At 46.0% G+C, this 16,947-nt stretch overlaps 1 protein-coding gene across 1 annotated transcript in view; it reads right to left on the reverse strand.

Annotated features, from left to right (window-relative positions):
* LOC128136206 (creatine kinase S-type, mitochondrial) overlaps nt 1–16,947 on the reverse strand; it is a 54,663-nt gene that overhangs the window by 12,154 nt on the left and 25,562 nt on the right. Inside the window, exons 6-7 of the mRNA XM_052775406.1 lie at nt 6,670–6,755; nt 597–720 (exon numbers count right to left, since the gene is read on the reverse strand). Of these exons, the coding sequence (XP_052631366.1) occupies nt 597–720; nt 6,670–6,755 (210 nt within the window). The remainder of the gene's footprint in view (nt 1–596; nt 721–6,669; nt 6,756–16,947) is intronic.

Raw genomic sequence — 16,947 nt, forward strand, 5'->3', positions numbered from 1 at the left:
CCCAGAGCCAACTTGCTGTCATACCTGGACTGTCTAGACAAAACTGTTTTAACCCACAGATCATTCTACGAGGGCTTTTTTTCTTTATGAATAGCTAGACCAGAATAAAATCCAGGAGCCCTGGCTATCAGTCCTTAGTATTCTAGTCACAAAACCCAGTATGTCCCCAAAGTTGGCAGTGAGCTCAGGAGTCCTATGTCCTAAGTCCTGCGTACAACCTCAGCAACATCCAGTCCACTCCCAGAATCAGGGATGAGAACCAGTAAGCTAGTCTTCCAAAATAAAAGGCTTTATTTATGAACTCCTACAGCCTGCAGACATGAGGTGGCAAAGAAGAAATATTTCTTTAGCCAGCCAGTGCTGAAGATTGTAATATAAAAGCTAAAATGACATTTCATCTATTTTTCCCTACAACTCGGCTAACAACTTGCCTTTGTTTCCTTCTTTAACTGCCATTAACGTGGGTTGCTATTTGATCTGGTGTTACTTTATTTTGTTCCTTCTGGAGATGTCAGTTCAGTGTTAACCACGCTATGTAGTGATGACAACAGCCCAACAATAAACAAACAGGCATAATAAATTCATTGAGTTACTACCTCTTTCAAACCACGGCAAAATCTTTCAAACACCCGTTTCATGTTGCCACCCTTTTCCATGGAGATCACCCTGGTGTGGTCCTCTTCATTAATCCAGATAAGAAATGTCTTGTCATTGTTATGCCTGGTTGAGAGAAAAATTAGTAGCTTTAAAGCACAAGATAAGCCCTGAAAAATAACTCTCAGTATCCTTAGTTTTATTACAGTCTTTCAGGACTGTGAAGAGGTTAAGCACTGCAAAATAACATTGCTCTGCACAGTTAAGGACATGAGCTACTTTCAGAGCTTGATCCCCCATGCCAGTGGAATTATGTAGGTTTCTCAGGTCACAGTGAGAAGAGCAGTTTTCTCTGATCATATCATGCTGCCCCGAAGCTGAGCTATGAAGAACATGTCTTCAAACATGAACACAGTTGGGAGGTACAGCTGCTAAGGGAACAGGCAAAGGGAGAAGCCAAATTCTGCATGTTCAGTCACTGGGGATGTTTTTTACTGTTCTTAGAAAATTGCGCAGTTAGAAAAAAAACTAACTTGGGGGCCCAGTCATATGACCTTACTTAATTGTATTGTCTTCTAAATCAAATCCCAGTGCCCTTCATATCACTTAGTAACACTGGATTGCCACATCAGTCAAATTATATGTCTGAGGAAAACAGCTACATGTTGCTTCCGGACACTTCATTAAAGATGCTGGCTTGTCAATCAAGATAAAAATGCCTAAAGAGAAGTTATCTACTCTTGCTTCAGACAGATCAGTCATGACTAGGTTTATAAAGTGCTAGGTCAAACCTGAGGTCACTTTTCTTGGCTTTTCTCCATTTTTTCTGTCTTTTACAACAGTCTTTCTACAGAATGTAGAAGGTGATTGATAAGATTAGACTTGTTCATACAAATAGTGGAATATTACCAAGTTTGAAACACATGAAATTTGAAACTTCACCGAGAGCCTAACTTGCAGCTTGTCTTTTACTGCAACTCACTTTTCACACTTGGAGTTTGCCAGTGCAAAACCAAACAAACAGGTGCAAACATCCTGTGGCCTGACATTAGAGTTACAGAGAGGTCCAGTTATCTCATTTTCAGTCACGTACAAATATTCAGGGTAGGATTTTCCAAAGAGATTGACGTTGGCCTGACTCAGCTCCCCCTTTAATTAAATGAGTCTTCCCACTGCTTTAAGGAATGCAGAGTGAGACAACGCTGAGGAAAAAAAATCTGTTCTATGGCAATACTGGATTGTGTTCAGAAGCATATCCAGTATTATTCTGATAAGTTAAACCTGCTTTGTCAGGGAGCAGGCACTGTGAAACCTGATCAAAAGCCTGCTGGAAATCTGTGAGGATTTTTTATTTCAGTGATCTTCCAATTAGTTCCCCAGTGCCTATTTAAATCTGAGGAAGAGATTTGTTCTAGGAAAATGATAAATCTGAGGCATTCTGTTCATTGTCTCTACAACCAAACAGAAAAAGCACCAACAATGTAACTAGTATCCAGGGATCTCCTGAATAAAACAGATCTGATGTGGGCTTGTCTTACATGTGAAATATCAGGCAGAAAGAAAAAAAAATGAGTTAGTGGGATTGGAAAATATCTCAGTGAGCCAGATTTGAAAACGTACCCTTCTTTTACCAGAAATTGTTGTCTAAAAGAGTACACATTATGACATCCTCTCTGAAAGTCTGGAACCTGCCTAGGGCAAGGAGATAGGATAGAAGGCTTTTCAGAATCCCTTTTAGCCTAATTTTCCAGAATTATAACATCTATTAATCCCTAGAAATATACCAGGATGGATTCAGATGCTAGGCATTGCACAGCTGCCTCCATCATGTGATAGGGTGGGTGTGTGCACTGTAATGGGGGATATTATCCCTTTCTCTAAAAATATTCTATTCAAGCACACAAAATATCAAGGTTATAAAAGAAGAAACAGACCTAAAACAAAAAGGAAATTCAACTAGTGGATGAAAAGCTGGACATGAGCTGACAATGCGCACTCACAGCCCAGAAGGCCAAGCATATCCTGGGCTGCATCAAAAGTAGCGTGGCCAGCAGGTAGAGGGAGGTGATTCTCCCCCTCTACTCCACTCTGGTCAGACCCCACCTGGAGCCTTGCGTCCAGCTCTGGGGTCCTCAGTACGAGAAAGACATGGACCTGTTGGAGTGGGTCCAGAGGAGGGCCACGAAGATGATCAGGGGGCTGGAGCACATCTCCTATGAAGACAGGCCGAGAGAGTTGGGGTTGCTCAGCCTGGAGAAAAGAAGGCTCTGGGGAGACCTTATTGCGGCCTTTCGGTACTTAAAGGGGACTTATAAGAAAGATGGGGACAAACTTTTTAGTAGGCCTGTTGCGATAGGACAAAGGGTAATGGGTTTAAACTAAAAGAGGATAGATTCAGACCAGATGTAAGGAAGAAATTTTTTACGATGAGGGTGGTGAAACACTGGAACAGGTTGCCCAGAGAGGTGGTAGATGACCCATCCTTGGACACATTCCAGGTCAGGTTGGATGGGGCTCTGAGCAACCTGATCTAGTTGAAGATGTCCCTGCTCATTGCAGGGGGTTTGGACTAGATGACCTTTAAAGGTCCCTTCCAACCCAAACTATTCTATGATTCTATGATTCTAACCTTCTGTATCCACTCTTTGTCCAGCTTAATTGGAAAGAAAGGAATACTTTCAGCTTGGGGAATTAAAATAACATCTTGTCTCTCAAAAGTGGGGACGGCAGGAAGGAATTTACAGTGCAATAGCCTGCAACTGTACTGCCAATGGTTCCTAGCTGACGGTGTTGCTACAGTAGAGTTTTAGGCTGTATTTCTAACCTCAATCTGCTGATTTTAGGGTGACTCACTGGCTCTTTCTCAAATCAACTTTTTATCTTGAAATAGGAAAAAAAGATATAAAAAACCCATAGAAGGAGCCATGCTTATGATACTACGTTGTGTTGCTGATATAAATGACTGTTTATATAGAATCCTAGAATCATTTAGGTTGGAAAAGACCCTTAAGAACATCGAGTTCAACCGTAAACCTAACACTGCCAAGTCCACCACTAAACCATGTCCCTAAGCGCCACATCTACACGGTCTTTTAAATACCTCCAGGGATGGTGACTCCACCACTGCCCTGGGCAGCCTGTTCCAATGCTTCACAACCCTTTTCAGTGAAGACATTTTTCCTAACATCCAAGCTAAACCTCCCCTGGCGCAACTTGAGGCCGTGTCCTATCGCTTGTTACTTGGGAGAAGAGACCGACACCCACCTCGCTACAACCTCCTTTCAGGGAGTTGTAGGGAGCGATAAGGTCTCCCCCTCAGCCTCCTTTTCTCCAGACTAAACAACCCCAGTTCCCTCAGCTGCTCCTCATAGGACTTGTTCTCTAGACCCTTCACCAGCTTCGTTGCTCTTCTCTGGACACGTTCCAGCACCTCAATGTCTTTCTTGTAGTGAGGGCACCAACACCGAACACAGTATTCGAGGGGCGGCCTCACCAGTGCCAAGTACAGGGGGACAATCACTTCCCTAGTCCTGCTGGCCCCACTATTTCTGATACAAGCCAGGATGTTATTGGCCTTCTTGGCCACCTGGGCACACTGCTGGCTCATATTCAGTGGGCTGTGGACCAAAACCCCCAGGTCCTTTTCTGCCAGGCAGCTTTCCAGCCACTCTTCCCCAAGCCTGTAGCACTGCATGGGGTTGTTGTGACCCAAGTGCAGGACCCGGCACTTAGCCTTTTTGAATCTCATACAGTTGGCCTCGGCCCATCGATCCAGCCTTTCCAGGTCCCTCTGTAGATCCTTCCTACCCTCAAGCAGCTCAAATTCTCACCCAACTTGGTGTCATCTGGAAACTTACTGAGGGTGCACTCGATCCCCTCGTCCAGATCTTTGATAAAGACATTAAAGAGAACTGGCCCCAATTCTGAGCCCTGGGGAACACCACTTGTGACCGGCCACCAACTGGATTTAACTCCACTCACCACAACCCTTTGGGCTCGGCAATCCAGCCAGTTTTTTACCCAGCAAAGAATACACCAGTCCAAGCCACGGGCAGCCATCTTCTCCAGGAGAATGCTGTGGGAAACGGTGTCAAAGGCTTTACTAAAGTCCAGGTAAACAACAGCCACAGCCTTTCCCTCATCTGCTAAGTGGGTCACCTTGTCATAGAAGCAGATCACGTTAGTCAAGCAGGACCTGCCTTTCATAAACCCATGCTGACTGGGCCTGATCACCTGGTTGTCCTGTACGTGCTATGTGATGGCACTCAAGATGAGCTGCTCCATAACCTTCCCCGGCACCGAGGTCAGGCTGACAGGCCTGTAGTTCCCCGGATCCTCCTTCTGACCCTGCTTGTAAATGGGCATCACATTGGCAAGCCTCCAGTCAACTGGGACCTCCCCTGGTTAGCCAGGACTGCTGATAAATGATTGAAAGCAGCTTGGTAAGCACTTCCGCCAGCTCCCTCAGTACCCTTGGGTGGATCCCATCCAGCCCCATAGACTTGTGTGTGTGTCTCAGTGGTGTAGCAGGTCGCTAACCATTTCCCCTTGGATTATGGGGGCTTCATTCTGCTCCCTGTCCTTGCTTTCCAACTGAGGGGGCTGGGTACCCCGAGAACAATTGGTCTTGCTATTAAAGATGGAGGCAAAGAAGGCACTAAGTACCTCAGCCTTTGTCACTATGTTCCCCCCCGCATCCAATAAAGGATTCTCCTTAGCCTTCCTTTTGTTGCTAATGTAGTTATAGAAACATTTTTTATTGTCTTTTACCTCAGTAGCCAGATTAAGTTCTAGTTGGGCTTTGGCCCTTCTAATTTTCTCCCTGCATAACCTCACAACATCCTTGTAGTCCTCCTGATTTGCCTGCTCCTTCTTCCAAAGGTCATAAATTCTCTTTTTTTTCCTGAGTTCCAACCAAAGCTCTCTGTTCAGCCAGGTTGGTCGTCTTCTTCCCTGCTGGCTCGTCTTTCGTCACATGGGGATGGCCTGCTCCTGCGCCTTTAAGATTTCCTTCTTGAAGAATGTCCAGCCTTCCTGGACTCCTTTGCCCATCCTTTGCCCTGCCTCCCAGTCTGCCCTCTGGAAGTCCAAGGTAGCAGTTCTGCTAACCCCCCTCCTTACTTCTCCGAGAACCCAAAACTCTGTCATTTCATGATCACTGTGCCCAAGATGGCCTCCAACCACCACATTACCCACAAGTCCTTTTCTGTTTGCAAACAACAGGTCCAGTGGGGCGCCTTCCCTTGTTGGCTCCCTCACCAGCTATCAGGAAGTTATCTTCCACACACTCCAGGAACCTCCTATACTGTTTCCTCTCCGCTGTATTGTATTTCCAGCAGACATCTGGTAAGTTGAAGTCCCCCATGAGAACAAGGGCTAGCGATCATGAGACTTCTCCCAGCTGCTTACAGAATATTTCATCTGTCTCTTCATCCTGGTTGGATGAAGACCATCATGATATCTGCCTTGCTGGCCTTCCCCTTGATTCTTACCCATAAACAGTCGACCACTTCATCACCATCGTGAAACCCTAGACAGTCAAAACTCTCCCTAAGATACAGGGCTACCCCACCACCTCTCCTTCCTTGCCTGTCTCTTCTGAAGAGTTTATAGCCATCCATTACAGCACTCCAGTTGTGCGGGTCATCCCACCATGTTTCCATGATTGCAACTATATCATAGTTTTCCAGCTGCACAATGGCTTCCAGCTCCTCCTGTTTGTTGCCCGTGCTGCGTGCATCAGTGTAGATGTACTTCAGTTGGGCTATTGATCCTGCCACCTTTTTGGGGGGAGAAGCCCTAATTCCTATGTGTCTGTTTTCAAGTGCTTTCGTGGTTTCTAACACATCGATAACCCTTGCATCTTTGCTGTCTTTGCCTATATGAATATAAAGGTCTTAAATTTTTAATTTTTTTTTAATTAATCATTTAAAACATTGCAAAAAAAATTTAAAAAAAACCCCTGAACATGGTGTGAGTATCAGTGCAGAGTGACTGTGGGGTTAGGACAAGCAAGGACACTTGTAATACAGTCTTTTAAACATGACACAAGCTTCTACGTGTCACAGAACATACCAGATTCCTCTGGCATCCGGCCAGTCACGTGCCATCCCAGCACATGTTAGCAAAGGGGACACTGGCTTATCAAAGAGAAAATGATCCTGGACACCAAAATAGAACCAGAGAGAGAGACACAAACAGAGAAAGAGAAGAAACAAAACAAAATTGAAGTTTATTCAGGGGAGCAGTATGACACTGTCTTATGCTTTTAATATGAAGGTAATCAATACAAGTAAATCACATAGCATGGCTTGTGAACCTGGTTCCTTCCTGACTGAAAACTAAAAGCACTTTACCCAGGTGACTTTCTTAGAGGGCAGGTTCTCACTGACACTGGTAATATGACTTAAGTTTTGCGAAAAAAACATTTTTGAATTGTAGAGAGGTGGGGACCTAATACCACATATGCACAACAGAGGGGATTGTGGAGGGACTTAACCACTATAACCAGAAATGTACATCTGCATACAGACAAATTTCAGGGTAGGAGAAGGCAACGAGTCCTTAAAGATAGCCAAATATCCAATGCTAGATCTGAAAAGAGATTTCTCCAGCATAGAGATGTAGCAGTTTATTTTGAGTGTGAATCAAGGTAGGAATTAAATTGGTGCTAAGCTTGATCTTTTGGAATCACAGACTTGTTCTATTCCTCAATTCAGTGAGGAATCAGAGATTCAATTTCTGATTTAATAAATGTATCACTTGGTGTGCCACAGACTTGCCACATTCCAAATCATTTTGTTTTCACTTGGCTGTTTTTTTCCCAAGCAAATAAGTATTGATTTTCATGTGTGTGTGTGGAAAATTTATTAGTTCTTATTTCCTCAAATGCTGTCATATCAAATGTGGGGTTTTTCTTAGGATTTAATTGAGAATAGGGAAGCAAGCTATCCAGAATAAATATGACAAGGTAGACAAGTTGATAAGCTTTGCCTTTTTTCCCCCTCAATTGAGAAATTTAGGCCTTCATCTTTGAATGCCCTGTGATGGGCATGATGCAGCCCAAACACCAACCATACAGAAAAAAATGAGAGTTCTCTCTGCTCATCATAGGGACACAACATTTATTTCCTCAATTTGCTCCACTCTTCATTTTTGTTTCAGAGAAAAAATCCTCCTTCTGCAAGAAATCAGCCAAGCACTATTAGTTTCCCTTACATGCCTATGGCCCAAATATGCAAACGACTGAATGCCTCCTGTGTTGAATGCTATTCAACTCTCACTGACTTGAGTTTACAGAAATCAAATGGTGCTTATTAACGGTCAGCAGAAAGACTGACATCTTAGAGGTTTGAGATCCTAAAATACTGAAGGAAGTAAGCAATGATATGAGTTAAAGATGGAATCTGAGGTTGCAGCATTCAATGCCCTGATTTTCATAAATTTGCATTACTGTGAAAACAAACCAAACAAGGCAAAATGCTGAATCAGCAAAGCCTATTCCACTTCCCAAAGAACTTAACCGGTAAACCATGAAGGAATTATGTTCTCAGTGCTCTTATTTTGACCTGTGCTTCTTGAAGAGCTCTCTACTGCTGAAGAAGGCAATGAAATAAAACCTAAGATAGGTAATCAATATCTTGTCAATAATCATATTGCCAAGGACATTCAATGAAAAAAGTTTCTGATCTTACATAAATTCTTATCTCCTAGTTAATCCAGAGTGTGACACCTAGTTGCAAGATTATAAATAGTTATGTTATTTCATCAGCTCCCTTTTGGTTGATGTTATGGATTAATGCGCTATGAATATAGCTAACAAGGTATGGCTATGCCTTTGGATATTTAAAATGCACATTCAAGCTTTGGTTTTTTTGAAGCAGTCTTCTAGATTTTTGCATTTTTAAAAGTCTCAATATGAATCCCTGTTATGGATTTTCAAAATAGTTGACTGTTGTCCAGTTTTGTCATGAAAACACTTGGAAACTTCGATCCTCTCAAACATGTTTCTGCAGGAACTGAATAATGAGATGATGCAACAAAACCCATGATGAAAATCCTTGTGTTCCTACCTGTGTGACAATGAAAACTATTGTTATGGACCCGATCCTTCAAGTCCTTAAACACGGTTATGGGACTGGGAAAAGTTGACCTGGATGCAGTTTGCTACAACCATTTTGGAGAAATTAAAATTAGTGTCATTTTGACATAAAAAAAATATAGCAAAAAACCCCACCCTAACAGTCTAGAATACAGAAAATATATAATATTTATCTCAGTGTAATATGTAATACTACTAGTTTAATTTGTTATTAATATAGAAAATATGAATCTTTCCTCAAGGAAATAACCAAAAAAGAGTCCCGAATTGGTTTATAATTTGGCCAAAGACGTGGCAATAGCCATATATATTTGATTTGACAGAGACCTTCCTATGTGGAACATAAATAAATTTTTTTGGATCTGCACGGTATGTATTTAGCCAAAATATAGACTCTTGACAATTTTCCATCATCCTAAAAATATTGACAGGCCATTAACTACTGGGTTTATGCTGTGATTATCTTCCTTAGCCATGCAGAAAAGCATGTACACCAAAGAAAGCCAAAGATAAAAATGAGAGTAAATGAAGATGGTGTCAGCACTGGATGTATCGCAGAGCTCCCAGCTTGCATCCAGGCAATCCACCAGCTCAGAGCCATGCTGGCTGAAGCAGACGGTCATATCTGAAGCTGCAAGAGTAAAACAGCAAAGTTTGCCCAGCCATGCCTAAGGGGGAGTCAGGCAGGAGCTGTTATCAATAAAGAAGAGTAAATTGCTGTTAGGAATAACGAAGAGACGAGGAAGACAAGGAGGAGGGGCCTGGGGTGATATGACCGAAAAGGATCAGAAAACCAAAAAAAAATGCGGCTTGAGCAGGGTCACCTCCAGCATTTGCATGTAAGCAAGGAAGCGTCTACAAGGCACTGTTATGGAGAAATCCCCAAAATCCTTTCTGGGAAATTAGCATGCTGGGGTGCCTCTCTAAAGTGCCTGTACACTAATGCATGCAGCATGGGGAATAAACATGAGGAATTAGAGATCTGTGCACAGTTGCAGGGCTATGATCCTGTTGGGATCACAGAGATGTGGTAGAATGGCTACCAAGACTGGAGTGTTGCAATGGAGGGGTACAGGCTCTTTAGGAAAGACAGTATGGGAAGACAAGGAGGGGGAGTTGCCCTTTATGTTAGAGAACAACTGGAATGTATGGAGCTCTGTCTGGGGATGGATGATGAGCCTCTGAGAGCTTATGGTATTAAAGAGCATACAGGTATGGGAGACACTGTAGTGGATGTCTGCTACAGGCTGCCTGACCAGGAAGAGCAAGTGGATGAGGCCTTCTACAGACAGCTAGGAGCAGCCTCACATTTGCAGGGGCCTCCTGGGGTACTTTAACCACCCCAATATCTGCTAGAGGGACAACACAGCAGGGCATGAGCAATCTGAGAGGTTCCTGGAGAGCATCAATGACAACTTCCTCACCCAAGTGACAGAGGAGCCAACGAGGAGAGGTGCTCTGCTGGACCTCCTGCTCACCAACAAGGAGGGGCTCGTTGGGGATGTGAAGGTCAAAGGCAGCCTTGGCTGCAGTGACCATGAGATGGTGGAGTTCAGGATCCTGAGGGGAAGGAGGGAGGAGGGTGAAAAGCAAGTTCACAACCTTGGACTTCAGGAGAGCAGACTTTGGCCTTTTCAAGGATCTGCTTGGAAGAGTCCCATGGGATAAGGCCCTGGAGGGAAGAGGGGCCAAAGCAAGCTGGTTAATATTCAAGGATGTCCTCCTCCAAGCTCAAGAGCGGTCCATCCCAACGAGCAGGAAGTCAGGCAAAGATCCCATGAGGCCTGTGTGGATGAACAAGGAGCTCCTGGCCAAACTCAAACACAGAAAGGAAGCATAAAGAGGGTGGAAGCAGGGATGGGTAACCTGGGAGGAATACAGAGATGCTGTCTGAGCATGCAGAGATGTAGTTAGGAAAGCCAAAGCCCACCTGGAACTGAATCTGGGCAGGGATGTCAAAGGCAACAAGAAGAGCTTCTAGAAGTACATAAGTAAGTGGAAAAAGGAAGGTTAGGGAAAATGTGGGCCCGCTGCTGAATGGAGTAGGGGACCTGGTGACACAGGACATGGAAAAGGCTGAGGTACCAAATGCCTCAGTCTTTACTAGCAAGACCGGCCTTTGGGAATCCCAGTCCCCAGAGACCAGGGGCAAAGGCTGGAGCAAGGAAGACGTACCCTTGGTGGAAGAGGATCAGTTTGGGGAATACTTAAGCAAACTGGACGTACATAAGTCCATGGGCCCTGATGGGATGCACCCACGAGTACTGAGGGAACTGGCAGATGTCATTGCAAGGCCATTCTCAATTATCTTTGAATGATCATGGCGATTGGGAGAAGTGCCTGGGGACTGGAGGAAAGCAAACGTCACTCCCGTCTTCAGGAAGGGCAAGAAGGAAGATCCAGGGAAATACAGGCCAGTCAGCCTCACCTCGATCCCTGGGAAGGTGATGGAGCAGCGAGTCCTGGGAATCATTTCCAGGCACATGAAAGGCAAGAAGGTGATCGGGAGTAGTCAGCGTGGATTCACCAGGGGGTAGTCATGCTTGAGCAACCTGATAACCTTCTATGATGAAATGACTGGCTTGGTAGATGAGGGGAGAGCAGTGGATATTGTCTACTTTGACTTCAGGAAGGCCTTGGACACTGTCTCCCATAAGATCCTCATAGAGAAGCTGTTGAAGTATGGGCTGGATGAGCAGACAGCGAGGTGGGGCGAAAACTGGCTGGACGGCTGGGCACAGAGGGTGGTGATCAGGGGAACAAAGTCCAGCTGGAGGCCAATAAGTAGCGGTGTACCCCAGGGGTCAATACTGGGTCCAGGCCTGTTCAACATCTTCACTGATTGGAGTGTGCTACCTTGAACTTCTAGCCCTTATACCTGTTTGGCTGAGTTAGAATCATAGAATCATTTAGGTTGGAAAAGACCCTTAAGAACATCGAGTTCAACCGTAAACCTAACACTGCCAAGTCCACCACTAAACCATGTCCCTAAGCGCCACATCTACACGGTCTTTTAAATACCTCCAGGGATGGTGACTCCACCACTGCCCTGGGCAGCCTGTTCCAATGCTTCACAACCCTTTTCAGTGAAGACATTTTTCCTAACATCCAAGCTAAACCTCCCCTGGCGCAACTTGAGGCCGTGTCCTATCGCTTGTTACTTGGGAGAAGAGACCGACACCCACCTCGCTACAACCTCCTTTCAGGGAGTTGTAGGGAGCGATAAGGTCTCCCCCTCAGCCTCCTTTTCTCCAGACTAAACAACCCCAGTTCCCTCAGCTGCTCCTCATAGGACTTGTTCTCTAGACCCTTCACCAGCTTCGTTGCTCTTCTCTGGACACGTTCCAGCACCTCAATGTCTTTCTTGTAGTGAGGGCACCAACACCGAACACAGTATTCGAGGGGCGGCCTCACCAGTGCCAAGTACAGGGGGACAATCACTTCCCTAGTCCTGCTGGCCCCACTATTTCTGATACAAGCCAGGATGTTATTGGCCTTCTTGGCCACCTGGGCACACTGCTGGCTCATATTCAGCCGGCTGTGGACCAATACCCCCAGGTCCTTTTCTGCCAGGCAGCTTTCCAGCCACTCCAGTCGTTCCACCCCAAGTCGTTACTTGACAGGCTGTTACTTGTTGTTGCTGACATATTTACTCCGGATGCTGATTTATGTGTTCCCTCACGTGATCAGGTCCTTGATCCCTTTCTTGCTGTACATCAAACTCCAAGAAATGTTAATGGCTGTTTTCGATTTTTGCTGATTGCTGTGCTGTTTATCACTTTGCTTTGCGTGGGAGAGCTATGCTAAAAGTACTTGCCTTGAGCCTAATCTGGTATTTCGGCCCTACATTGCTGTTGTCTCAGTACTCCGAGAACCATCTCATGAAGACGATCAGCCATTACATCTTTCCCCTTTTCTCCTCGGAGAGACAACTTGAGGAGGTATACTGTGGGGCTTAGCTGCCTACCGGGGTTAAGCCCCAATCCGTCTAACAGTCTATCCCTCAAATCCATATTTCTCCAATACAGAGGCAAGAATGCTGTGGGAGACCATGTCAAAGGCCTTACAGAAGTCCACGTAGATGACATCCGTAGCTCTTCCCTTGTCCGCTGATGCAGTCACTCCATCGTAGAAGGCCACTAGATTAGTCAGGCATGATTTGCCCTTGCTGAAGCCATGCTGGCTGTCTCTCATCACCTCCCTGACTTCCGTATGGCTTCAGCATAACTTCCAGGAGGATCTGCTCCATGATCTTCCCAGGCACAGAGGTGAGGCTGACAGGTCGGTAGTTCCCAGGGTCCTCCTTTCTACCCTTTTTAAAAATGGGTGCAATGTTTCCCTTTTTCCAGTCACCAGGGACTTCACCTGACTGCCGTGACTTTTCAAATATCATGGAGAGTGGCTTGGCAACTACTTCTGCCAGTTTCCCCAGGACCCTGGGATGCATCTTGTCGGGTCCCATGGACTTCTGTATGTTCAGGTTCCTCAGGTGGTCTCGAACCTGATCTCCTACGATGGGAGGGACTTCATTCCTCCAGTCCCTGCCTTGAGGTCCATCCACTCGAGAGGTGTGGGAAGAGAGATTACCACTGAAAACTGAGGCAAAAAAGTTGTTGAGTACCTCAGCCTTCTCCTTGTCCGTTGTCACCAGTTTGTGAGTTGTGTTCATCAGAGGGGGTACACTTTCTTTGGCCTTCCTTTTCTGGCTGACATACCTATAGAAGCCCTTTTTATTATTCTTTGCATCCCTTGCCAAGTTCAGCTCGAGCCACGCCTTGGCCTTCCTGACCCCATCCCTACACAACCGGGCAGTGTCCCTATACTCTTCCCAGGACACCTGTCCCTGCTTCCACTGCCTGTGCATTTCCTTCTTGCCCTTTAGTTTGACCAGCAGGTCTTGGCTCATCCATGCCGGTCTCTTGCCTTCCTTTCCTGATTTCTTACACCTAGGGATCGAGAGCTCTTGCGCTTTATGGAAAGCGTCCTTAAAGATCTGCCAGCTCTGTTCTGCTCCCTCATTCCTGAGGGCAGTTTCCCAGGGGGACCTATTGACTAACTCCTTGAACAGCTGGAAATTTGCTTTCCTAAAATTCAGGGTCCTGACTTTACTCTTCGCCTGACCCATATCCCTCAGCACTGCAAACTCCACCAGTGCAGGATCACTGTAGCCCAGGCTGCCTCCAATCTTGACGTCACCGATTAGCTCACTTGGCGCTGGTGACCATCAGGTCCAGTATCGCATCCCCTCTGGTAGGGCTGTCTATTACCTGGCTTAAGAAATTATCCTCAATGCACTCTAGGAGTCTCCTGGATTGCCTGCAGCTCGCCGTGCTACTTCTCCAGCAGATGTCGGGGTGGTTGAAGTCCCCCAGCTGGATGAGAGCCTGCGAGCGCGATGCCTCCTGGAGCTGGAGTAAGAAGGCTTCATCAGTAGGCTCCCCTTGATCGGGCGGCCTGTAGTAAACACCAACCACAAGGTTCCCTTTGTTGCCTCGGTCTCTAGTTCTTACCCATAAGCTTTCAACCTGCTCGTGGCTATTCTTCAGAGACAGCTCTTCACAATCTATCCATTTCTTGACATAGAGGAAAACCCCTCCGCCCCTCCTTCCTCGCCTGTCCCTTCTGAAAAGCCTGTAGCCATCGATAGCTGCACTCCAGTCATGGGTTTCGTCCCGCCAAGTTTCAGTAATGGCAATTAGGTCATAGCTTTCCAGCAGCACGATGGCTTCCAGAGGTGGAAAGCTGCTGCGTGGAGTCCCACAGAACAAGTCGTAGAAGCCGTCAAAGGAGAAGGCGAGTCGGGTCATTTGGCAGATGTGAAAGCCATCCAACTGGCCCTAGAGATTGCTGAATGAGAAAAGTAGCCAGTACTCTATCTCTCTACTGACTCATGGATGGTGGCAAATGCCCTATGAGGGTGGCTACAGCAGTGGAAGAAGACCAATTGGCATCACAGACGTAAACCCATCTGGGCTGCTGCATTGTGGCAGGACACTGCTGCCCAGGTAGAGAACCTTGCTGTAAAGGTACGTCATGTAGATGCTCACGTGCCTAAGAACCGTGCTACTGAAGAACATCGAAACAACAAACAGGTAGACAAGGTTGTCAAAATTGAAGTGGCTCAGATGGACCTGGACTGGGAGCATAAGGGTGAGCTATTCGTAGCTCAGTGGGCCCATGCAACATCTGGACATCTAGGAAGAGATGCAATGTACAGAGCCAGGGGTGATCCAGGGATGGGCCTGAACACTGAAGCCATCACACAGGTTTTCCGTGAAAGCAAAACATGCACCATAATCAAGCAAGTAAAGCCTCTCTGGTATAGAGAATGGTGGCTGCAATATCAATATGGGGAGGTGTCCTGGTTTCAGCTGGGATAGAGTTAATTGTCTTCCTAGTAGCTGGTACTGTGCTATGTTTTGAGTTCAGTATGCAAAGAATGTTGATAACACGCTGATGTTTTCAGTTGTTGCTCAGTAGTGTTTAGCCTAAAGTCAAGGATTTTTCAGCTTCTCATGCCCAGCCAGCGAGAAAGCTGGAGGGGCACAAGAAGTTGGCACAGGACACAGCCAGGGCAGCTGACCCAAAGTGGCCAACGGGGTATTCCATACCATGTGACGTCACATCTAGTATAGAAACCGGGGGGAGTGGGGGCGGGGGATCGCCACTCAGGGACTAGCTGGGTGTCGATCGGCAGGTGGTGAGCAATTGCACTGCGCATCATTTGTACATTCCAATCCTTTTATTATTGCTGTTGTCATTTTATTAGTGTTATCATTATCATTATTAGTTTCTTCTTTTCTGTTCTATTAAACCGTTCTTATCTCAACCCACGAGTTTTACTTCTTTTCCTGATTTTCTCCCCCATCCCACTGGGTGGGGGGGAGTGAGTGAGCGGCTGCATGGTGCTTAGTTGCTGGCTGGGGTTAAACCACGACAGGAGGCCTGGCAGATCAATTATATCACACTGCCATGAACCCACCAAGGCAAGCACTGCATGCTTACCATGGTGGAGGTGACCACCGGAGGGTTGGAAACACCCTGTAGCCAATATCACTGCTCGAAACACCATCCTGATCCCTGTAAAGCAAGTTCTGTGGCAGTACAGCACCCCAGAAAGAATCATGTCAGACAACAGGACTCATTTCCAAAGCAACTTCATGAGCATCTGGGCCAAGGAACACGGCATTGATCACAGAATCATAGAATAGTTTGGGTTGGAAGGGACCTTTAAAGGTCATCTAGTCCAACCCCCCCTGCAATGAACAGGGACATCTTCAACTAGATCAGGTTGCTCAGAGCCCCGTCCAACCTGACCTTGAATGTTTCCAGGGATGGGGCTTCTACAACCTCTCTGGGCAACCTGTTCCGGTGTTTCAGCAAACAGGATTGGGTGTACCACATTCCCTATCACGCACCAGCCTCTGGAAAGACTGAAGGATGCAACGGACTGTTAAAGACTGTAATGAAAGTGATGGGCACTGGGACACAGAAGGACTGGGATGCAAATTTAGCAGAAGCCGCTTGGCTGTTTAATACCAGAGGATCAGATAACTGACCTGGCCCTGCCCAAACAAAACTCCTATGTGCTGTAGAAGGAGATAAGGTCCCTGTAGTGCGTGTAGGAAACTGGCTGGGAAAGTCATCATGGGCAAATCCATTCGTGGGATTGCTTTCGGTCAAGGACTCGGGTATAATTGGTGGGTAATGCAGGAGGATGGGGAAATCTGTTGTGCACCTCAAGGAGATTTAACCCTAGGGGAAAATAACCCATGATTTGAGTTGTATATTATAGGAAGTACAACAGCAGGAATCACCTGAACCAACAGAGAATGAGCCTTGCAAGAAGCCAAGCAAGTGCAGCAGTGACCCAACCTGAGCTGGCTTTGGCATCCAATAACTCAACACAACACGCAACCTCTCCTGTCCTGAGTGACCACCATAATGAACGGAGCCCAAGTCATAGACTAAGTGAACTCAATGGACATTTTATGGACATTTTACAGGGGAGGCCCATAGACTAAGGGAATGATATCTGTGTATATATCAAAGGACAGGAAGGGGGAGAGGTGATTAATGAGGATGTATTGGAGAGTGTAGGACCCGAGCGTGACGTAAATGGTATGGAATAAAGTGTAGAGGTTGTACGGGGTTTGGCTGGGATGGAGTTAACTTTCTTCATAGCAGCTGGTACGGTGCTGTGTCTTAGATTTGTGGCTAAAACAGTGTTGATAACACACTAGTGTTTTGCC

Source organism: Harpia harpyja, chromosome W (assembly GCF_026419915.1).
Source record: "Harpia harpyja isolate bHarHar1 chromosome W, bHarHar1 primary haplotype, whole genome shotgun sequence".
NCBI lineage: Eukaryota > Metazoa > Chordata > Aves > Accipitriformes > Accipitridae > Harpia > Harpia harpyja.